Here is a 25,185-nt window from a genome sequence, read left to right on the forward strand (position 1 = left end):
CCCTCAGAGGGGTTGTGCAAAGGAATCTAGTTTCCAGTATTAAACAAATGTTTCCTTCTGCAAGAAGTACAGAACTTCCCGGTAAGAAATACTTGACAGCCTTTCTATAGAGAGCTATCTCTTTTGTGTATCATTTCTGCCAATTACCCTTTGAGAAGTTTATTAACGTCAATATTGCCACTCTTAAATTATGTACAGACTTAATTGTTACCTATAGTTTGTGTTACAAATTTACTTCGACTTAGGGATTAATCTTGAACTTGTTTGTAAGAGGGAACACATATACTCTGCCCTTGTCAGAGAAACTACTTCCACCAAACTTGTCAAAATGGATTAGATTTTCCAGGACTGTATTTTATTAATCTATTGCCAGCCAAGTTTCTCCTTTTCACCACACATTAGATTAGTGGAGGGATTAAGTATCTTATTTATTGCAAGTCCTACATTGAAACAGCTCACCCATCCCCAAAATTAAGAATCTGATCTACTGATTAACTTTCATGCAAGAGTTTGTACCTTTGACTGATTCCAAATGTTACAGATTTAAGGAGTGCTTTTATCATCTTTAACCATCAGATACCGCTTGATTTTTATTTAAAATCCTGGTTCAGAACTTTAATTTACAAAAAAAGAAGAATAAATACAACTGTAACACAACTGCCTTGTGAAGCATGTTTTCTAACATGATCAGAAGAGGCTCCAGAATCTTAATACTTTCAAAATGGAAGAGGGCAAAATTACTGTATCTGTAAAAGCAGGCAAAGCCTGGGAACTACAAATGAATACTTGCTTACAGTTATTTAATCCTCCTGCATGAAAAAAGGCGCCAATCGCACGGTCCCCTCAGAACTTGGGTTCTTAAAAAAGCAGCTTGGAGTGGAGGTGCTTGCCACATCAGTTTCATTGTTCGTGAACCACCAAATCCTAAAATGCTAGAGGACAAATGATGCTCCCAAGTCAGGCAATTATTAGCTGCACTCAAGAATACTGAGGTCAATCTTGAAATAGACATAAGGATAGTAGTCTTGATTGCCTAGTTGCAAGCCAGGAATGTCCATAGAAGTCTGGGGAGAAAGATTCAACAATGTAACTAGTGCCAAACTGCCCAGGTAAGGTACATTAGGGGTTAGGTGAGAATAAGATTATACTGCAAGTTGGAAGGGATCCTAAGGGTCATCTAGTCCACCCCCCACCCCACCCCGTTTTTGTGATTCGCTCACAGAGCAGAAATGGCACTTTTCATTCAGTAGACACTTACATCCATTATGCTGGCTGCTGCTACTTCATCCAGATGTTTGAAGACTGCATTAAGCACGTCTCTCAGTCTCTTTGTGGACTTCTTGTTGGGCTGAATTAGCATTGCTTGGAAATTCACTGGTAGGCCATACCTTTATAAATGGAAAGAAATGTGGTAAACTGTCAAGCAGATAACTTGATGCAACTATTTTAAAAAGTGGGGGGTGGTAGTTAACTGCAAATCATGCAGTGATCCACCGGTAGATCAGTAAGGGTTTATGGTTATCAGTTGTGGTGTATCAGTAATAAATGGGGGACGGGACCCTTTCCAAATTAAAAGCCTGGGGGAAAACGAGGAGTTAATATTTCCATAAAAGGACTGAGTGTTCAATTCCCTCTCTGGTCCTTAAGTCTGTCTTGGCTCCCCAGAGCCACTGGCTTTCACTTGGCTTCAGCCAATGGCATCTGAAGGCTTTAATAATAAATAATAATAATAATAATAATAATAATAATGAGATGCCACAAACCTGGTCTACTTCCGCTATTTCTGTTGATAGTTCTCTTACTGGCTGGAGCAGCCCAGCCAGATGGGCAGGGTATAAATAAAAATAATATTATTACTGATTATGGAACAAGCTACCTGTTTCTAGTTTTGTATGCGTGGTCCTTTTTGTGTTATGGGTGGAGTCCCTGAGAGTGCTACCTGTTTCAATGCAGAAAGTTTTGAAGTGCAACCTACCTGAGGACAGATTCTGAGAAAACTCTAAGAGCCTTTATGTGAATCCAGGCCACAAATGATTCACTGAAGTTCACCTTTAACCAACGTAGTAGTGGACCCTTTGAGAGGAAAAACAAAAGCGGCACACCATACTTTGATTTGTTTAGAGACACACTGTAAGATTTTTAAGACACCCACCAAACTCTGCTATGGGGATCTGTATGGCTTAAGTCACCACATTACTGTCCATAGAAATTGTAGTTCTTTATGCAATATATTGATATACCTAATAGGGGACAGTCCTCTTGTCCCTGCAAATGCTCTTGTTCTATAACTAGGTCAGGTAAAATGGAAGAATGTGAAATACCATTAAATGGTAGCAATTTGTCATGAATTTAGTTTATCATGATTCGGGGGGGGGGGGGGCGGGGTATGGATTTACTTCCTAAAACGTGTGGGGAGGCTGTGGCCTTTAGGTGTTGAACTAGAAGCTCCCATCATTCCTGTCCACTGGCATGAGAGTTGGCATCTTAACAACTGCAGGGCCACAAATTTCTTAGGGCCCTGGCCTAAGGCCTAAACATATATTGGACGGCTTCTGAATGCTAGCAACCTTCTCCATGTATTGTTGCAAGAGCAGGGCTTCACTTGGAGGTATTTGTTCCACTTCTGCCTTGAATCAATTGAATATAATGATGGAGGCGCTGTCTTGCTCCTGCTTTAAATTAAACAAGTGCTCCTATGCTTGAATGTTAGGAAGCCTTTCAGCAACAACCAAAGGGAAAGAAATGGCCTCTCAATATTATTCAGCCTATTTGTGAACAGAGGGAAGAATCATTTCACCAAATTTCTCCTGAGGAAATATCTGCCCAGGATTAGCAGTAGCATAGGTTCTCATTTTACCCTAAATTTCACATTTTCACAACAACAACAAAAAACTGAGAAATTTTAGCTCAGCTCCAGCATAGGGTGGGAGGAACTGTGTCATCTATCACCAGTGAATTCACAGGAACTACCAACAAGTAGGTGTGATGCTTGTGGAACCAACATCACACACAGTGCTTAAGACAGTAACTGATGAACTAGTGAAGGAAAAGGAGGGAACCAGAACACAGCTCAGAGAGTTGTGGGAAATGTGCTGTCAAAATCATTATATTGTGGAAAGACACCCAGTTAACTGCACAGTTGTTTCACTGAAAATACCACCACCATACACTTAGGGTATTCAATTGGCATGAGAGTTGTCATCCTTGGGTAATATAGGAAGGTCTCTTCAATCATTGTATCTCTAACCTACGACCTAGAAACCAATACTTAAGAGAAAAGACAGGGGTATGAACTTAATTTGTGTACTCACATACTGTTGCTTCTTATCAGAAGCCAACTTCCTCATTTCTTCCTTTTCGCATTTCAGCTCTTTCTCATCGTAGTAAAATTCCCGCACCATGAACCTTGAAGCAAATAGCAAATGAGAATAGATTGAGATTCAGAAGGCTCTGTCTTATTGAAACCTCTGCATTCTGTTTGCCTGCCTTGCCTGCGTTCTTAAGCTGTGCAACATGTCAAATATTACGAATTAAAAAGCTATGCCAAGCCATGTTGGCGCAGCAGGTCCTCTTAAGCAGGCAAGTCACGTCAGACCTATCACAAAAGCTTTCCAGGAGCTCTTGCAATTAGCATGCATTTCTTTCTCTGCTCTAATGGGTCTGTACACCCACAAGGATGCATCAGAAGAGGGGAAACTGACTCCTTCAGAAAACTCAGCATGGCTTTAACTTCACAACAGCTCTGTGAGGTTTGTTGAGAGATAGTGGTCACACTCTACTAAATTCCTGACCATGTGTACTCAGAAATAACTTGCCTTGAATTCAGTGGGGCTTACAGCCAGGTACGTGGGGTTCTAATTGCACCCTTTAGGTACAATTCTATAACACACCTCACTAGAGAGCACACTCCACTGAACACAGTGGGACTTAATTCTGAGTAGGCACACATAGGATTGCATTATAACTAGAACTGAAATGAATAAATGTAATACACAGTGGCCTCTGCCATCAGGGGGACCAAAGGCAACTGACCCCTGCTTTCAGGAAGGACAGCATGATAAGGGTGGAGACCACCCTAGTTCTAACCAAAGGAGGAGCAACCTGCCTCCTCCCTGCCTTTCCAAGTGATTTTCCTTTAGTGGCTTGTTTTTTTAGATGGGGAATGTGTTCTAATTAATTGTAGCACGCTCTGGAAGCCATTTTTGGCTCAAAAGAGTGGGGCGAAAAGTACTTTTAACAAAACAAGACCCTGGATAGGTGCAACTGATTTTTTTCCATTGGTTCCTTAGAACTTAGAATGGAGTCACTGATTGTACAGTCTCATACAAAATTTGGCTGGTAAATTGCCATAGGACACATTGATTCTACAGTACTTGGAAGTGACATAGAAACAGTTTTACTCCATGATTTCTTGCCTTTCCAGAATTCCGTAAATCTGTGTAAATGCTGAAAATTTTTTGATCAACATCTTTACCCCCTTGCAGAGCTACAGCTCCTAATGTTCCTTGATTGCGAGCTATAGCATTTTAATACACTCTCATGTGTTAGCCTAAACACATTTGTTACAAACTTCCTATTTATGCAATACAAATATACTTGGTTAGAATGAGTTAGGTTTTTCTCCTTTCTACCCCCAACCATTATTTGTACCTACATACTGTTGTTATTATTTGTACCTACATACAATTAATAATATCATTTATGAAAAAGCAATTAAACAGATTTGAAACTAGTTAAGCAAAGAATTCAGAAGGACTCATGTACCGTATTTTTCGTCCTATAGGGCGCACCGGCCCATAGGATGCACCTCATTTTGGGGGGGGGGGAGATGAATAAAAAAAATTTATCCCCCCCCCCCCCAGCCGCAGCTGCCGCCCCAAGCTCTGTGCACACCTGCCCGAAGCACGGGGCGCCCTCCGGAGGGCTCCCCGTGCTTCGGGCTGCAGGCTGCCGCCCCAAGCCTCGCGCGCCCGGCGGGACCTCTCGCCGGATGCGCGAGGCTTGTGGACACCCACCCGAAGCACGGTGCGCACCGATGCCTCTCGCTCTCCAGGCTTCAGCGAAAGCCTGCATTCGCCCCATAGGACGCACATTTCCCCTTCATTTTTGGAGGGGAAACAAAAGTGCGTCCTATGGGGCGAAAAATACGGTAATTATTAAGCATGCATGTTCCTAGCTTCTGTCCAATAAGGCTAAGCATTCTGACTTATGGCATTACGAATGAAAAGTTGTCAGTACTTGTTCTCTCTTGCTTTGGCTTTAAAGTCATCAATCACTTTTCGGAACAGTGTTACTGTGAAGAGTCCTCCCTCTGCATCTTCAGTAATCATCCTGTGCGAAAAAGAAAACGTTCATTTCTTTGTTGAAAAAATTATTCTGCCATTTTACACTCGGCACCCAGAAGAGCCAATAACAACAAAAATATCTTATTATGAGCAGAGCTGGCTCTTAATTAGGGCACACTACAGGCATTTTATGTTCTTTATATGTCTATTTCAACTTTCATTCTTCTTGAGATCAGGAGCATACTAAACAGACATGTATCACATTAAGCAAAGCATCACTACAGCAAGGGACACTAAGAAGAGAAAAACAAGCAGCTGTCAAAGGCCTTGGAGGAGGCGATAGCACAATGCCCTGTTGCCACCTAATTCCAGTCTTATCTTCACGAGTGAACTGAGGGTGCCTCCAGTCCGTGTATTTTGCAGGGGGATTAGAGTATACCAGAACTTTAGGTTTGGCTATTTAAAGTGGATTAAAGAAAACTGCCACCCTAGCGCAACAAACCCACTTCAAAAAACAACAAGCAAGTAAGCAAGCACCAGCAGACTTTTGTGGCTTGGAAAGTGATGCAGAAATGCATTGAACCAAGTGGGAGGAGTGAATTAATTTGATTAATGAGAAGGTGTGAAAACACAGCACAAGCAAATCAGGATTAAAAAAACAAGTAGGGGACGGGCGCCTACTGACTGGTTTCCTAGAGCCTATAGGAGAAGGGATAAAAAGGTAAAGGGAACCCTGACCATTAGGTCCAGTCGTGGCCGACTCTGGGGTTGCGGCGCTCATCTCGCTTTATTGGCCGAGGGAGCCGGCGTACAGCTTCTGGGTCATGTGGCCAGCATGACTAAGCCGCCTATGGCAAACCAGAGCAGCGCACAGAAACGCCGTTTACCTTCCCGCCAGAGCGGTACCTATTTATCTACTTGCACTTTGATGTGCTTTCGAACTGCTAGGTTGGCAGGAGCAGGGATCGAGGAACGGGAGCTCACCCCGTTGCGGGGATTCGAACAGCCAACCTTCCAAATGGCAATCCCTAGGCTCTGTGGTTGAACCCACAGCGCAACCCGCGTCTCACAGGAGAAGGGATACGTACAAGAAATAACACACCCACCAGAAAAATCCAAAGACAGTCACTCATCTACAAACCCCTCACTATTTTTCTTTTGTTTGTGCCAAGGAAGTACCCTCCCAAGACCAGAGTGTGCTCTGCTCCGTGCCGGGAGGAAGCTGCCCAGCAAAACCAGCTTAGCATCGCTTCCTCCCAGCGCAGAGCCCATCGCCCACTGCCGTTGCCCAGCGAACCCATACTCGGCATATAAGACGACCCCTGACTTTTTAGATTTTCCGGGGTTAAAAAGTCGTCTTATACGTCAGAATCTATAGTATGAGGAGAAGGCTTAAGATAAAGCTGACCAGAGAAATGAGCCAGAAATCTCACTTACTTCGTAGAGCGAGGAACCACCATATCAGAGAGAGATTCATACGTTTTTTGCCATTGTACATAGCTTGATCTGAAACGAGAAAGATTAAATTTTATACGGTAGCATCTGTATGAACGAAAAAGTGACTTTTAGTACAAAATTGTATGACAGGCTGCCTTGTTCATAGTAACAACATTGGAACCTCAAGCCTTACGTATCTTACCTAGTATTATATATTGGGTCCAAATTCAAGACAGGGTCCTTATGGTTAGCATGCTTGGAATTCATTGAGTGTTAACACTTTCATGCAAGACTGATGAATGGGAAACCAGCTACCATCTGGGGTTAGACCCGGAGTCAACACGCTGGCCTGGCTTACATCTTCAAAACCAGGGAGGATCAGGATAGTGAGGTCTAGCTCTTGCCATAAGCAGGAAAGAGCAGGAAGGGAGGGTTGCCACAGTCCATCACAATTCCGTCTCCTTTTCCAGGGTCCAGAGGTTGTATCATTTTGTATAGGGATTCTGCAGGTGTGCTGTCCACCCCACTGCCTAAACAGTATCTCTGCCTAAGCTGACAGGAGTTGGTCTCAAGAGCTGTTAGAAACCCCAACATTTATTGTCTTAGGAGATGGGGCATCACCATTCGCACAAGTGCCCTTTTAGCCTGAGCGATACCAAATTTAATAGACCTTGTGACATCCATGGGCTTTTCCCAATTGATATCTGCCCACCCATCACCCACTGCTTTTCAACACCTACATGAAACCGTTGAGTAAAGGTGTTTGGAAATACGGGCTGATATACTGACAACACCCAGTTCTATTTCTCATTTTTTAGCAACACCTTCACCGTTTTACACGCATGTGGGAGCACTGTATGTTTGCTGCTTTGAGTTTAAATTCTACAACCACCTTTTATCTTCAAGAATTAAAACATAGAAACAAACAAACCCTGGTTTCCATCTGCTCAGGGTCTCTCTCTCTCACTGCATTCACATTTTACATCCAAAATGCTTACGTGAATTAGTTCAGGGCAGTGGCTATGAGACTGAGCAGTGAACCATACAACCCTGGTTCAAACATGTCTTTGTCATGAACTCTCCAGGTGGCTAGTTTCTATTTTCTCTCAACTTAATATCTGCAAAATGAGGATGGCAGTCATAGTGGCCTTCCTTGCGGGGGTTGCTGAGATAATGCAGTATCGTATGTACTTTAATTTCTCTATAAACATGCTGAGTGTTAAGACACTGAGCCTGCTGCGAATGGACTTAATTTATCTTACTTGGGAACTACAACAAGGAGAGTGATGAGATACTCTGAATTCAACACAAAGTCTTCTTTGTTCACGATATCCGTTAGCGTACGTGTTAAAAGATTTCCCCTAAGAGAAAATACAAAAGCCAAAAATGATGAGATTCGTGCATTTACTACTCATTCTTTACAAATGTTTACTAGTGACAGTGGAGTATGTTGTATCAGAACTAGAAAAGGAGCCACTGCTTTGAGTTTTGGGGAAGGAAATGTTTTCCTGACTTCAGAACACACTGTGCCCCCATGCCTCCCCACAACTTAAGATCAAATTATGGTTGCTCTGTGGGTTTGGGAAAAATTGGGCTCCCTTCAACTTCCCCAAAGCTTGCATTTACTCTTGCTGTTCACCATTCCTTGAAATGTATTTAACCTGAATCTAGATGGTTTTGTATTATCTATCCAATTTGTATCCTGCTTTCCCACTGTGGCGTTTGCCCTCTAGGTGTGTGACATCATACTGGGTTCATAAGAAAAGGGTTAGTAAAGGTAAAGGTACCCCTGCCCGTACGGGCCAGTCTTGCCAGACTCTAGGGTTGTGCGCTCATCTCACTCTATAGGCCGGGAGCCAGCGCTGTCCGGAGACACTTCTGGGTCACGTGGCCAGCGTGACAAAGCTGCATCTGACGAGCCAGCGCAGCACACGGAACGCCGTTTACCTTCCCGCTGGTAAGCGGTCCCTATTTATCTACTTGCACCCGGGGGTGCTTTCGAACTGCTAGGTTGGCAGGCGCTGGGACCGAACGGCGGGAGCGCACCCCGCCGCGGGGATTCGAACCGCCGACCATGCGATCGGCAAGTCCTAGGCACTGAGGTTTTACCCACAGCGCCACCCGCGTCCCTTTAAGAAAAGGGTTAACTAATTGTAAAATGACTAACCAATGGGAACCCAGGGGGCAGAATTAACTGTATATAAGGTTTAAGCACAGAGGTTTTTTGGAGAGAGAGTTAGAGTTAGGGTGGTTGAGAAGACAGTCTGGAGTTAGAAGAGACAGATAAGTCAAGTCTGTGGGTTGGGCTAGTCTGGTGTGAGAGAGTGAGAGAATTTGTTAAGAGGAGTCAGTCAAACAGTTGAGATAATCAGTCAGAAGGTATTAGGAAGGTATAGGCCGGTAAAGAAATTAAAGTTAAGGTACTGACAGGAATATTATCGGAGAAACCATAAACTTGTTAATGTTTGTAAAATAAACTTGGGGGTTTTTTGGTTCACTTTTAACAACTGTCTGGACTCAGTGTTTTACCAAGAGAGTAACTGGTTGGTGGCAGCGGGGAAACGAGCACAGTGGCGGCACAGGGATCAATAGACCGTTAAACGTCTGGGGACCCTGTGTGATCTCCACATCCACTGTCAGAGCCACACCTGTCTGTAAGGCTATGTTCTAGTACAGCTAAATCCACTGACATGTTGGGGCATCATCATGGCAAGTAAATATTGCCCAGTACATATTTAGATGCAGTGCACGCATGCATGCATGCATGCATACACACGCACACACACACACTATACATATGCATAAGTATATATATGTAAATGCTATACATACACAGTTTTCCTTTCCAGATTCTGAAGGTTTCCTTTGATGTTGTTGTACACAGCTGCTCGGGTTTTCATGTCTGTTTCTATTTGTGTAATTTGCTAAATATAAAAGGAGGGGGAGAAATCCAACTGAGCAAAACTGACTCTGCATATGTTAACAGTTTTACATATCACAAATGCAAAATACTACAACAAAATGTGGATTTTATTGCTAAATTCACCAATATGGCTAGATTCCACCATCAAGCTTTCAGCACACACAGCACCTTGGCAAGTGTGTTTCAAACAGTATTTCAGTCATTCTCAAAACTTTATGGAGCAGATAATTATTAATTATTAATTTTACAAATGACAGAATAAAACAGCTATTTGTTTAAAACTACCACCTAGACCCAAGATGTACTCATGATTTTATGAGATTTCTTAGGTCCAAATGTATATCTTAAGAAGGAAGTATCCCTCTCTCCTCTCAGGAAGAAAACATATGCAGGGAAAAGATTCTTTGATTCCTGCAATTTGCCAGTGTGAAAAAGCCATTGCTTTGGCTTTTGGCTTTTGTGCTGTATATAGTATGATAACCTGCTTTAATACCAAACTCATAGCCCATATATATATATATATATATATGTTGCCCAGATTTGTTTCTGCAGAAATAATCCACAAAACTCTCACTGCTTCCAATAAGAAAATAATCATATCTATTGTAAGTCCTGAAAACTAGCTTTTGTGAGGGTGCTTTTCCAAAAGAGATCATATTACCTTTGCTAATGCTTCTGAAATGTTCTTCAGTGGCTGTTTTATAGGATACTTAGCCATGTCCCACTCAAACCTCGTCAGATAACTGATCAAGTCAACTGAAAAGATATGAGTAACTCCAATGAGTTGAAAAGAATAAGAACCACCAGGATGCATTGTTCTCCATTCAGGGGCTGATCTAATATTAACAGTTTCCATCTGACACCTGGCTTTTGCTATCATTTCCATATTTTCCATGCTATTAGGCACCATATAAAAGTGGACGGTTTTAAAATCCATTTTCAACTCACTTGATCATTTTCAGACACGGTGTGTAGATTAGCTATTCAAATAAAAGTTCTGCATGAATTAAAAAAGCAATGCTCAGAATAACTATCCTGTAACACCTGCCTCAGCTGCTAAAGGCAGTGTTCTCATCACAGATGGTTTCCAATCCAAGGGAACTTAAGTCTTTAAACCTTAACTATATAGGAGTTTTGCTGCTGACTTTGTGATGGCATGGATTGTATCCTAAACGGGTACCATCGGCAAAGGCTTGAAGTAGGGACTTTTCAGTTGTGGCACCTAGAGTTTTGGAACTCCCTCCCGAAAGAGACTTGCCTACAGGCCAAACTAAAAGTGACCACCATTCAGGCAATTGACAAGTGTGTGAATGGTCTTTTGTTTCAAACCTTACTTGGTTTGAAAAGTAAAATATGTGGATATTGAGGGGTGTTTTCCCTCCCCCCAGCAAAATATAACAACTCCTCTGTTCATTAATCCTTTGAAACTTTGCTTTGAGATTAAGTCCTCGAAACATAATCTGTCAAGCAATTTTCTATTTTTTGTGTGCAATTGTGGGGTTTTTTTGACAGGGGAGAGTACACTGGAAAGCAGGTTTTGATCATCTAACTGCACTAATAATGTGTGATGGGAAACCTCTCCGATGCTTTATTTTTACTGCTTTTTTTACGCTCCTGTTTGCTGTCAAAATGTTCAGCCTTCACCCAAAAACAATCTAGACTGCATCTGAAAAAAAATGGGCATGTGATGGGGCTCTGGTGTGAAAAACTTCCAATGGTCACCTATTGGTTGTGACTTATACTTAGAGGTTGGGGATGGGGAATAGTCTATTGCTGATCACCTTTTTTATTTTTATCTGACTCGCTTGAATGCCTACCGGTAATACTCTCTTCATCTTCCCTGCCCCCCGTCCCATACACCCAACTCAACATGAATGTGGGTCAGACTTTAAACTGGATATCCTGCACTGATGCTGAGCTTGGCTTGCGTGTTTACTAAAATTTGCACCTTAGTGAAGTAACGCAAAACTGATATAAAGCCTGCTGATCTTAGGAGAGGATGTTTTTAAAAAGCACATCTTTAACGGAAGTCTAGTTTTTTGGCTGTGCCTCTGCAAGAATGCCGTTTCTTTCTAACAGACAGAGCCGGCACTTTTCAGCAGCTTCCTCTTTCATGACGTGAAACTTGTTCCCCTCGGAGTATCTGAATTTCCTTCCCTAGAGTTTCTCTCATCTTCGAAAGAGTCACCTTACAGTTTTAGGTTTCATGGGTATGGAAAGTATAGCATGCACACAGAAAGAGCATGCAGAATGTCCTGGAGTCACAGCAGGTGCCATCTTTATCACAGTTCCATAAAGTATATATGAGACGGCCAATACAAGCATAGGAGAACAAGCAGCAGCCCATACAAAAGAAGTAGGGTTTGTTAGGCTCTGTAAGTGCACTCATGATGCTCACCAGAGATGCTCACCCTGCACAGTGCTGATTGGCTGGCACCTATAATATAGCACACAACCTTGGCCATTTTTGCAGGCAATGAATGAATTTGATGCACAGGGGAGTTTGTTTGTGTTTTTTTTTTTTATGCAAAAGGAATACAAGAGGCAATTCAATGGTGGAGAGAACCTGAACTCACACCCTGAGAGCAAAGTTGTGGTATAGCCCTTTAAAGTCAACAGCAAAACTCCTACCAGGTAAGTTCCTATCTGGATTTTATTGCCACAAATGCAGGGCCAAACTAGGCATGATGTTAAATGTGTAGCTGCCATCAAAAACAACACCTGCGCATTTCATTCCTCTTCCCCTTGTAATACCAGGTTGAACTTACCCCAGGTCACATGACAATGGCCCACATTGCCTGCCCTGGGCCAATGGTAGCCAATAAAAGGAAAAGACACAAAATTTTGTGACATCTACTCTGTAGGCTACCCAGGGCGGGGATAAGGCGCACAAACACACCCACACACCACAGCCATTTCTTGCAGCCACTGCCATGCCTAGTTTGGCCCCCAGTTAGTGGTGACTGCCTAATTAACTAGTCTATTGAGCGGAAAAAATCAGGCTAAGACAAAATAGTCTTGGGAGGATAAACATTTGAAGTCTTAAGCACAGGACCAACGAGTACAAACAGAGGCGTTGCTAGGAATCTAAAAGACTTGGAGCACAGGCCTATGGCATAAATTTGCATATGCTAATTTTCATGCAGCAATGCAAATTTATCCCACTTCCAGGTGGGGCAGGAAACCCAACTCTGACTCTTCCTGACAATGCTTAATTTGCCTCTGGGGCAATTAAGATGGTGGCAGCTAGAGTCTCATTTGCCCCTTGCTTTGCATCACACCCACTTTGTAAGCGAAGCAAGGGGGTGGGGACAGGAACAGGAAAGGCTAGGAATTGGGTCTTCAGCTGGTGAGTTGGGATCCACTACCAGGCTGTGGCGTGATCTAAGGTGGGTCCCAACAGCGTCACTGCCACCATACAAATAGATGGTTAAAAAGTTGGGAGGGGGTTCCCTGAAACGTATTGTTTGAGTAAAAGGCGGGTCCCAGATTTGCAAAAGTTGAAGACTAATGGGCTAGAAGATCCAGGTCCTGGGGCTCAAGCCCCACCCTAACAACGCCCCTGAAAACAGACATGCATAAGAAGTTTTCACACAATCCAATAGTCCCTACATCCTCTTGTTTTACATGCAGCGAGTGGATAGAAGGAAAGAAAGAAAAATATATCCAGGAAAAGTGTGAAAAGATAGGGGAGGTTGTCAAACCTGCTGTTATCTGAGTCATAGGGAGATGGTGATCGAGCTACGAGGTTGTTACTAGAGAAATCCATCGTAACCTGATCACTGTACCCCTACAACCAGATGTGGAGGCAACTCTTTCATTAAACACACCAGCGCATGCTTGCAAGAACACAACAATCACCCATGCTCAACATACTCTTTAGTAATTGCAGTTTAGCCTTCGCTCCTGAAATATAGTAATTGTGATTATTAAACGTGAAAAAGACAGGTTAGATTTAAAATTAAGTCTATTGCATACAACAAGATGGATGTCAAAAGAGTGGGATTATGTTCTAGTCTTTAAAAGCTGAAATCCCACTTGGGGGCAACTCTAGGTCTCAGCTGGCCCTGAACAAACTGGTCCCTGGCAGGCTCACCTGGTTATGGTAGTCATGCTATAAGCAAAACCAGGCAACCAGGTCTAGCCACTCTCTTAATTTCCCCTACTGTGATGTGGGAAGGCAAGTGGGTGTTAGGTCAGGGTAGTCAAGGAAAATTAAAAGGTGCTTTTGAGCCAACCATCTAGTCTGTTTTAGGGTGCCAGGCCATGGGGGGAAATTAAGGGGGGACAAGACAGCAGTGTGACCAAGAATGCCAGGTGCCAACACCAGTCCTGATCCCTAGAAACAGCTTTTGTTTGGGATGGGGGAAAGTGTTTTGGAATTAGTACTACTTCTGTTCCCACCAAATAACTGGTTAGCCAGTGGGGAAAGGAAGCTACAGAAGACAGATCTGGTTGCTCCATCCATAGTCTATTAACAGACTAAAGATCTTGGCTTGGATCTAAATTCCCATCATGCTGAGAGTAGATCCATTAAAACCAATGCAACCAGGGCTTCTTTTTCAGCCGAAACTCAGTTCCGGCACCTCTCAGCTGGGCACCATTGCCATTCTAAGAGAACAAGGGGGAGGTGTTCACGGTGAGTTCCGGTGCCTCTTTTTCTATAAAAATGGCGCTGAATGCGACTAAAGTTTGTCACCACTATTTCAGGAGGTCTGCTTTAAGCATTATTAAGCCTAGATAATTCAACCCTGTTTCCTTTTTTTTTCTTAACTTAGCACCTTTTAATGTTTTAAGCGGGGGAAAATGGAAACTGAATAGATTAGGCATCAAAGGCTTCCGCTCACAAGCACCAACCAAAATTGCATTAGATGCAATTAACTTCTTGTTATAAGTCTTGCAGATCTTCTACCTGATTGCATGGCTCTCAATACTGCATCTTCGGGGTTTATTGCACACCCAGGCCGATTTTCCTCATCAAGCCTCAAATGCTGCCAGTTGCCAGATACAATCTAATATAATACAGACCAATAAAAGCACATTGGTTCCCCACCCCTGCTCTACTGGGCTACATAGACCAGATCCTTCCCAGGATTGGTCTCACGGGCCAAATCTGAAGAGTGGGCAATCACCTGACAGCGCAATTATGTCAGGAGATCTGTCACTTCGAAGTTCTGAAGTGGGGGTAAAAACATTCAACCCAAACCCCTTTCTGATGAGTAAGGGATTAGCAATGGATTCTGTCAAACTGAGCAGGATTTAACCCTGAACTCGTGAGCTGTGGGTTAAATCCTGCTGCACTGGCTGCATGTGCCCCTTTCCCTGCAGGGCACTGGCATGTGCAGCCAACACACAAATGAGCCCACAGGCCAACAGCTCGTCACCCACCCATCAATGTGATGTCAGCTGATTGACGAGTGGCTGTGATTTTGAGAGAGAAAATGGCCTCATGGACCAAAATGGGACCCGTGGTAGGCCTTGGCTGGCCTGTGGATTAGAGGTTTCCCCCCACTTCTGATGGCATATTTCTCCACGCTATTAGCAAGAAGTAGATGATGGGAGGAAGTGAGTAATAGCCACCTCTGAAAATCCGAACTCATGATGGAATAGTCACAAGATCCCTTTGTCAAGAAACCAGAGGAGGAAGAAAACCAAACCACGCCACCTACATCTCACCAAAGAGCAAAAATGATGTTCCCTGATGCCGGCAGAAACAGAGGCTGCTGACTATCTGAAAGGGTTCTTTTCTAAAACTGGAGTAGCAACCCAACTCGTAGGCATATGGATGTATTAAGTCCAGCTTTTCCCATTGGAAACTGGATGAAAACCGGCAGCAATTAAACAAAAAAACCCACATCTATATACTTTGCAGGACCTACCTCCATTTGCCAACAGGTTTTCCTGAACTTTGTCTTTTGAGTCTTCCATAACCTCTCCAATATACTGGGCAATTTTCTTTATTACACTAAAGGCAAGGAGAGAAGCCTTTAAGATAAGTCAAATAAGTTATAAAAAAATTCATACACTATTTTAAAAAAAACTTACAGCAGGATGCTCAAAGCGAATGTTTTTACAGTCACCAGGTCCATATCCTCAGATGGCTCCAAGCAGCCAATTCTTCAGCTCCTTTTCATAGTAGGTAGAGTTGCACACAGAACTATACAAGGCCTGACTTGTCCCATCAGTGCAGGATCATGATAAGGAAAGCACAGCTGGGGCTTGAGTTTGAGTTACAGTGGTACCTCGGGTTACATACGCTTCAGGTTACAGACTCCGCTAACCCAGAAACAGTACCTCGGGTTAACAACTTTGCTTCAGGATGAGAGCAGAAATCGTGCTCTGGTGGTGCAGCAGCTGCGGGAGGCCCCATTAGCTAAAGTGGTGCTTCAGGTTAAGAACGGATCTCTGGAATGAAGTACGTAACCAGGTACCACTGTATTTGTAACCTGTGCTCTATCAGAGGTCCTAGGTGGCACTTTATACTGCAAACAGGTCGTAAAGATTTAGATTTTTCCCTGCTGTTTGGCATGTTGGCTCCCACACATTCCTGTTCCTGTCCCCACCCCACCCCAGTTATGAATATTCACTACTTGCCATCCACACCAGTGAGTGCTGTGTGACAGATTGTACCTCTCAGGCTTCGGAGAATCCGATCCCTCCCACAGTGGCGGCCAAGAAGCAGATAAACAATAAAAGTTCTTATCAAGTAATTTATTCCATATTCACAGAGAGAGATGAAGGATTGCGGTCTCTCCTAGATAATGGCGTTGCTCCAAGTCCCATCCCGCCAGGTCTCTCCTATTCTATGTCACCCCTGCGTCGGCTAATCTGAACTTTCTGCCTCTGAGCTTTCTGTTCTACTACGCTCAATGCTCTCCTGGTCCTGGGAGGGGGGGGGGGGTCAGGAATGCTTTCCAAAGACACTGAGTCTGTCCGCTGTCTCTTCCCTGGTGCTTCTTCCTGCTACTCGTCTCCCAATATTTCCCAGCTTCTCCCCACTGCAGCATCTGAACTATGCCCTTCTGCAAACCACTGTTCTAAATCTATACTGTCCTCCTGTTCTAGGGAAGGTTCAGGAGAAGGGAGGGGATGGCCCCCATCATCATCACCTGAGCTGTATTTGTCCGTCCCTCGGCCATGGGCCTAGCCAGGGCTGCGGGGGGCAGCCCCCCCCAAATCAAGTAAATAAATAAAAATATTTAACTGACCAATCAAGTCACAGATAGCTCAGTTCTGCCCCTCTCCCCAACAAACGTCCTGCCCCCTCTAACACAAATCCTGGCTATGCCCATGGTCCCTCCCCTATCCTCTAGTACTTTTTTCTGTTCTGATGAAGACCACAGGTATTTCTGTGCATGAACATCTTGTTTGAAAAGGGAAAAAAATCCCACAAGTGCACAAGACCAAATATTCTTGCCAGCTTTAGTTATCATGTTTTTGTTTTTACAATGGGCAAAACGGGACTTTGGGCCAATCAGTACCCCTCAGAAAGGTCATTTTGAAGCTAGAATAAAATATACCGAGATCTCTGAATGAAAGACAGAATGTAATAAATAAATGGGTCTCCAATAAATAAACGGAACCCCAAGGTCAAGAGTTCATTTTAGCCTTCCTTCTGAAGATTTATGTTGATTGCCAGGTGCCCCATAACCCTTGGCTTTCGCCCACATCTTTCCCCAGCAATTTTTAAAATGGGTTTGCAAAAGGAACGTGCCACTTGATAAGAAAACAAATCAAGAATGACCAAGCAGAAAGGCATCTGAGTGCCAAATGCCGCTTTATAGTGACATGGAAAATTACCCAGTCTCCCTGTGTAAATAAGTAATAAAAGTACATGGAAACAATAGACCCTGAAAACTCTTGCCCCTTCTCTGCTGTCCTGGCCAGAAGCAGTGCTGACAGGTTTCTGCTGCCTAGCTAGGTTTACTTGCACTTCCCTCGGTGTGTTGATCCAATAACAACTCTGGCAGCAGGGTGTTTCAGCGGAGCAAAAAATGTAAACGCCTGGCCTGGCTCATTTGCATAGTTTCAGATCAACTGCCATCATGGGAGATGATAAAATCGTAAGGCAAGCAGGCCAAAGACCTGCTGGAATAATTGCCTTCAAAAAGGCATCTAAATGTCGTTGATTTGTAATCCAAATTTGGCACCTAACGGTATTAGGATCCCAGTCAGAAAATACGTTTTGCTACAGAGCCACAATGAGAAGGTGGCAGCTGTGGGTAAGGTGTCTCAGTTTTCTTTCTTTGTGGCTCCTCAAGGCTCCATGAGCACACCCAAGCCTCTTTTCTTCACTCTCTAGTGTGAAGGCTCTCCTTCCTCTCTGGGGGGGGGGAGAGAGAGAGAGAATTGGGGCTCGTTGCCTAGCAACAGGCTCCGAATGCTCCATTACTTCTTCAGGATAGCCTGAAAGCCTGGAGAAAAATGGCAGGCTATAGTATACTTTCCACTAAATAGGCTAACGAGGAGAGAAGAGGGAAGGGAAACAGTGACGCACAAAGGAGCAAGCAAGTAGAGTCAGGGTTTTCCATTCATTCATTCATCCTGCTTACTTGACTCCTCCTTTCACACTTTTCAACTGGAAACAGGAAAGGGGTCAGGCAGCACACATACTCTGCCAAAGAACTGGATCTGGCTAGTGGCTGCTCACTGGCAAAGCCAACCTTGGTATCTGGAATAGACAAATCCATCTCAGGCCTACTCATGCCACATTACCCGTCTCCAGCTCAGTGCTGTGCTTTAGTTCTGGCTAACTGAATTAGGCAACTGGCTGTTGCCAAAGTAGAAGACACCCGTTCATGCTACTGTGGTTCTGGGTTGACAAAATATTTCCGCCCCTCAGGGCCCGACAAGAAGTGGCAGCCCTACAGACATGTAGAGTCTGAATGTGAGGACATTTTCTGGGAGGTAAGACCTGCCAGTGGATACTGTCTTTAAACAAAATAGGAGGCGAAAGAAGAAGAGGATTATTGCTGTAACCACTGGGCTGTTTATATTGCAAAATGCAACAACAACAACAACAACAACTTTATTATTTATACCCCACCCATCTGGCTGGGTTTCCCTGCCCATGTGGCTGGAAAATGCTGTTTCCTTGCCCAGAGCCAGCCTGTGCAGAAGTGTCCCAGTTCCATGCCACTGCAAAGAACACAGAATATAGGAGGAAAAGTACCAAGTTTCACAGGGATTTGCCTACCTACTCCCAATGTGAAGTCCACCACCTGCACTAATCCCTGACGTTTCCTGTATAACTGTTGGACGAAGGAGAAAATGCAGGACCAAGCCTTATTTAGGGATAATCCTTTTCTAAAGAAAAGTCACACCTACTCACCCTGGCTGAATCCTAAGGCTAAGGTTAAAGATGCCTGTGTTAGGTTGACACAGGAACACTGTGTCTTGTAAAAACAACACCCATTTGCTCTTTGTGTGTAGTAAATAAGTTCTATTTTACCTTTCAGCAAAGCTATCAAGTTTCCCCAACTCATCTGAGAGGCCAACGAGAGCATCCAGGGTCCCCACCTGGAGAAGGGAGTACAAACACATTAAGCTTAAGCTAGCCAACCACAGGGCATATTTTACCAGACATTTAATTTTTCAAAGTGACCTTTCTTTAGCAAATGAGAACTTCTTGCTATCAAATAAGTATATTCATGGGAAATTCTAGGGAACGTTTTCCTCCAGTGGAAAACGGTTGCAATGGTTCAAAACCTACTTTTAAAGAAGTTTTTAAAAGCCTGTTCTAAGTCAGGAAAAGATTCTATGCTGTAGTCTCATGATCAAAAGCCACAGTGGAATTCTTCCCAGTTTTTAAGTTCCTTAAAACCTTCTTGCTCATCATGTAAAACACTGTCTCCCTGAGCCACTAAAGTCAGTACAAGTTTTGCCACTGACTTTACTGCCAAGTCTTATATATATCTACTCAGAAGAAAGTCCCACTAAATTCAATGGGACTTGCTTCAAGGTGAGAGAGTATGTATAGCATTGCAGTCAGAATTCTCATCCTTAGAGATGAATGATCCTTACTTGTGGGGGAGCAATTCTTTCAATTAAATCGATGATTTCTATTCTTTTTTATATTAAAAATACCTGTTACAAACAGAACAGCTGTTTTTAAGATATGAACAAGCATTTCTGGCATAGTTGCATGCTTACATTATAGCCTTCTAATATGTCTACGTCTGCAAGGAAAGTGAAAATCGATGAATGCTCATCAAACGAAAGCAGCTTGCCAATTGACAGAAAAATCCACACATGAATTTGAGACCATTTAGACAGCAAGGTCATAGCTCATATTGAATGGTGAGATCAGACTTCTCTGTCAGGAACATAGCCAATTTTAACCACCAATAGATATTTGAATACTTCTACAAATTAGGCAATCCTCTTTCTAAAAGAGCAAATAGTTGAGCTCAAACATTTAGGAGATTCAAACTGGCTTCAGCTATATTAATGTAACAAAAGCTAAACAAGCTTAACTTAGAAGAAGCCCCCCATTGAATTAAATGGGACTTAATTCTCAACATGTATAGAAACCTTTTGCAACAGACCTTTTGCAAACCAATCTTACTGGAAGTAAGTTCAACTGAGTTTGGCGGCATTTACTGTTATGCAAGTGTTTGTGCTGCAACACTTACCTGGGAGTAAACGCTCATGGAAGTCAGTTTTGCAAACATATATGAGGGCTGCACATTGCTCATCTCAGGGCTTTGACCAGTCAAAAGTTGCCCATAAACTTTATTATTTACAAAAAGGATTTCAAGCCTTCCCAGAGATGACAGCTCTGATGGAAAGTTTAAAATCTTTTTCCCCCTATGAAGAATTAATCCATTGATTAGCTGTACAAAAATGGCTTCCTATTTTCATTCCTGATCTCAAGAAACCTCAAAAACAAAGTATATAATCTTTGCTTGACCCTTTATAGTCATTTTAATATTGCAGCACAGAGCCACCTCACGAAGAAAAATCTGCCCCATCCCTGCCCCTTTCTTCATGTTGTTGTTCTGAGTCTGTCCGTCCGTCTGTCCCCCCCCCCCCCATTCTCCCATCTTTACCTTGAGGTCAGGAATGATGAACTTGCTGTTGCAGGACAGGTTGGCTTTGGCAGTCACTGTGTTCATCCTGTCCCAGGCTATTAGGTTTGCCTTATCTCCAGGTGCCGAAATTAACCAGAATTCTGACATGGTGCAAGCAGTTCCCTTCACTCTTAAATCACTGTAGCCAAAAACTAAGGTAACCAGAAAAGGAAAAAGAAAATCACCCTGGAGCAAAAAAGCCCCCACAATAGATCAGGTCAGAGGAAATTATCTTCGATGTAGAGTAAGTTTTTCAAAAGCAGCAAGACGATTAGTATTTCTGCCTAGTCACCTTTCAATCCAGATCTTGACTAAATGTGACCTTTCCCTGAATGTTATCATAGGGCAGTACAGTGGTTCCTTTTTTTCCTGCTCTGGGTTGTTTCATCTGGTCCATGGGGAGGAGTCTGCAGTCACAAGGTCACCGATGCCTGAAGCAATCCACAACATTTGCAAAAGTAATAAAACCAAATTCTAAGTCCTGTCACATTGATTGGAGTACTGTACAACTATTCTAAAATAAACCTATCATGGACTGCAAGCTAAAGGGTTTTGATCAGAGTAAGAAAAAGGGGGGGAACCTTCTCAAAAATGGCACTGAAGATTGGAAAACCTTTTAGACTTTTATTCAAGTTAAAATACAAATCATATTTTAGGACATTTAAAACTTCACTGTGAGAAAATGTAAGTGTAAACCAATCTTTACTCTTGGGAAAAAAGATACCTGCTGCTAGGTCACTGACATTCTATTACTGTTCATCTCAGGCAAGAGGTTAGTGAAGGCTAGGCATTGGAAACTGAAAATGGCAAAAAATGTACATAATGTAACTAACAGATATCTTAAAGGGGGGGGATCTATTTAGTAATTAAAAACTAAATGAGCCCGCCCTTCTGTCCCAGATTTAGAACTCAGTGGCTAACTTCTCAATAATACAATAAGAATGAAAAATGAAACACAATAAAACAATACAGTAAAAATGAAAAGTAGTATGCTCTTGCCTCAATCTCCTTGTGTGCAAGTAAGACTTCCATACCTGTATCCCTAACTCTGGATCAGAAGCCCTGCTGCCTACTTGCCCAAACTGCAAAATGGGTATGATCGTAATCCATCTCACAGGGCTGGTGTGTGATTAAACAAGGTATTTTTTATTAGCAACATTTCTATCCCATCTTTTCACTAGAAGTGCCCAAGTCAGCCAAGAATAAAAATTAATTCCATCTTTAAAAGTTCGGGATAAATGGCAGGCAAATAATACATGAAGCTTGTCACCAAGCAGGCATGCCCAGCACTCATTTCTAAACCTGTTCCTGTTAACTGTAGCAAAATCAAGCTAACGACATGCACACACCACCACTAACGTACCATTAGGAAGGATAGAGAAGAGAGTTTCCTCCTTCCATCAGGTTTTAGCTCATTCATCAGGTGGTTTTTCATCAGGAACACACCTGTAGCCAACTTACTCGTTTGACACACCAAGTATTACATTAACAGACAAATTAGCTTCTGCTCTAGGAATACATATCAAAGGCACTAAAAAGGAGGGGGAAATGACTGAATTTTAATGGACATAAACATACTACTACAAATACTCTTTAAACAGTGTTGCTTTCAACAATTCAATATACAATTTATCCTGGTGAGGATTCCTGTTCTGAACCCCCTCCCCCAAGCACAAAGGACACCTTTGTATAGCCTTTGGATTTTGCATTTTGTTACCTAAACAAATGTTACCTATGTTTTTTATATTCTGCTGGAAGCGTCCCACAAGTGGTTGGGGAAACCTAGCCAGATGGGTGGGGTATAAATAATAATAAAACAATAATTTATTTATTTATTTATTATTTATTATTATTATTATTATTATTATTATTATTATTATTATTATTATTATTAAACCTTGACCCTTTTCATCTCCAGTTTGGCATTATAAACTGCACATTGCCTCTCAACTTCACCTTTTAGGAGCTCTGTGAACCCCACCCTCCCCTCCAAACCTTAAGACCCTACCTAATAACTTTTTCTATGGATGCTTGACTACCGTTTCATCAGCTGCAACTTACATTACATTTCGCTTTTCATTGTGGCTCTTCAAACTCGGAAAGGCTGGAGCTCAATTTGTCTCCCATCATCTCCACCTCGGCTGTTTTGAGGAAAAGAGCCAAAGAACGACCAAAGCCACACACAAGCGCCCAACGTCCGATAATTAGAGCATTCTATTCTCATTAAGCAGCTATCTTAAACACGAATATTTTGTTTTAACTTAATAGACGGAGGTGCAGGGCAGGGCGGGGGGGAGTCCACCCACGACGGCTCGCCCCCCTCGGAGCTTATCCAAAGCTGAGCCCACCGGAGCCTTTTCCCAATAGGATTCTTCAGCCGAGCGAAACGCAGAGGCTTTTGCGCAAAGGCGTCCAAACCACCTTAAAGGGCGGCGGCGGCGGCTAAGAGCCGCAGATAAAAGTTTTCTGCCGCCTTAGCCACCGAAGAAGACCTTCGGGTATTTGCACGGGCTGGCGGCTCCCCTTCCCGGCCAACGGCCGGCCCGCTGAGCCCCCCGCAGCGGGCGGAGCTCGGAGGCGCCTTCTCCTCCACCCCCTCGCGTGCAATAGTCGTCGGCGGGGCTTCTTTCTGCTCCGAGCTCTGCATGTCTTGAGCAGCCTCGGGGATTATTTTGCACCCAGGAGGTGCTACCTGGACGCCCCGCCCCCTTCCGCAGCTTTCCCGCCTCCCCATCCCCCTATATGGCGTACCAATTTAAGGGGCACTTGCCACGGGTTAACTCTACCCCCCCAAACTGTCCCATAGTCAGGTTTCAGATGTGTGGTGGGCACACACAAATGTGGATGGTGTCCAAACTTATTCAAGGAAGCAAAAATGCGGGTGACTCTAATGACAACAACAACAACAACAAATTATTCTTTACAGTGGTACCTCGGATTAAAAAGGGACGCAGGTGGCGCTGTGGGTTAAACCACAGAGCCTAGGACTTGCCGGTCAGAAGGTCGGCGGTTTGAATCCCTGCGACGAGATGAGCTCCCGTTGCTTGGTCCCAGCTCCTGCCAACCTAGCAGTTCAAAAGCACATCAAAGTGCAAGTAGATAAATACGTACCACTCCGGCGGGAAAGTAAATGGCGTTTCTGTGCGCTGCTCTGGTTCGCCAGAAGCAGTTTAGTCATGCTGGCCACATGACCCGGAAGCTGTACGCCGGCTCCCTCGGCCAATAAAGTGAGATGAGCGCCGCAACCCCAGAGTCAGCCACGACTGGACCTAATGGTCAGGGGTCCCTTTACCTTTACCTCGGGTTAAGTACAGTGGTACCTCGGATTAAGTACTTAATTTGTTCTGGAGGTCAGTTCTTAACCTGAAACTGTTCTTAACCTGAAGCACCACTTTAGCTAATGGGGCCTCCTGCTGCCACTGCTGCATGTTTTGTGTTTTCATCCTGAAGCAAAGTTCTTAACCCAAGGTACTATTTCTGGGTTAGCAGAGTCTGTAAACTGAAGCGTCTGTAACCTGAAGCGTCTGTAACCTGAGGCACCACTGTATATGCTGCCCATCTGACTGGGTTGCCCCAGTCACTCTGGGAGGCTCTCAACATAAAATAGCAAAAGCACAATAGGACATCACATAAACTAAAAACATTTCCTGAACTTAATACCAGGTATGCAAGTGTGGTTAGCTATACATGGCTATTTACAGGGATGCATTTTGGGCTCCACACAGGAAGGACCCCAAACGCCTAGTGCACTTGACACAACACTATATTTATTTATTGACGCCTCAATACCTTCCATGTGTGCCGTGTCAGGAAGATTTGGGGCATCACATGGCAGGACAGAGTCTCAAACAAAGATGTGCTCTCCCAAGCCCACTTTCCCAACATGTTTGCACTCCTGTCTCAGCGACGTCTGCACTGGCTTGGTCATGTCCAGAGAATGGAAGATGGCCGGATCCCCAAGGACGTGCTCTACGTGGAGCTGCCTTCAGGCACTAGGCCCATTGGAAGACCAACTCTGCACTACAAAGAAGTTTGCAAACGAGACATGAAGGCTGGCAACATTGACCTCCGCATGTGGGAATCCCTTGCAGACGACTGCAGCGCTTGGAGACAGACAGTCAGGCTGTGTATCCACAACAGTGACCAGAGAAGGAATGACCACTGGGAGGAGCGCAGAGAGAAAAAATGCAATGGTGCATCTGCAGCAGCACAACTGGACAGCTTCATCTGCCCCAGCTGCAATAAAACATATCTCTCCCATACCGGTCTCTACAGCCACAGCAGGCGCTGTAATTCTCCAATGGTTTGGCAACACTCCTGCAGGCACACTTTTCCATTGTCTCCCAAGACAGACAGATGCCAACCATTTATTACATTTATATCTGAGCTTTTCTTCCAAGCCTGCATGTTATCACTGCAAAATCCTGTGATGTAGGTTAGGCTGACACTGAGTGGCCCAAAGTCATGG

General features: G+C 43.6%; 1 protein-coding gene across 3 annotated transcripts; it reads right to left on the reverse strand.

The window, feature by feature from the left end:
* Positions 1–333: 333 nt before the first annotated feature.
* ATP6V1C2 (ATPase H+ transporting V1 subunit C2) lies at positions 334–23,392 on the reverse strand. Of its 3 annotated transcripts, XM_028722531.2 has the most exons (15): positions 22,779–23,392; positions 21,010–21,148; positions 20,697–20,869; positions 19,097–19,164; positions 15,525–15,610; positions 13,522–13,551; positions 10,307–10,401; positions 9,555–9,646; positions 7,985–8,083; positions 6,723–6,791; positions 5,239–5,331; positions 3,312–3,405; positions 1,976–2,073; positions 1,259–1,388; positions 334–1,064 (listed from the first exon to the last, which is right to left on the reverse strand). In XM_028722531.2, exons 3-15 carry the CDS (start codon positions 20,823–20,825, stop codon positions 969–971), a joined length of 1,179 nt encoding a protein of 392 aa, XP_028578364.2. In that variant the 5' UTR covers positions 20,826–20,869; positions 21,010–21,148; positions 22,779–23,392; the 3' UTR covers positions 334–968. The 3 variants fall into 3 exon arrangements, with proteins under 3 accessions (XP_028578364.2, XP_028578363.2, XP_028578365.2); XM_028722530.2 differs by lacking the exon at positions 21,010–21,148; XM_028722532.2 differs by lacking the exons at positions 13,522–13,551; positions 21,010–21,148 and having other exon boundaries at positions 22,779–23,389.
* Between the last annotated feature and the right edge of the window lie 1,793 nt (positions 23,393–25,185).

The sequence above is a fragment of the Podarcis muralis genome, chromosome 3 (genome assembly GCF_964188315.1).
Source record: "Podarcis muralis chromosome 3, rPodMur119.hap1.1, whole genome shotgun sequence".
Classification (NCBI taxonomy): Eukaryota; Metazoa; Chordata; class Lepidosauria; order Squamata; family Lacertidae; genus Podarcis; species Podarcis muralis.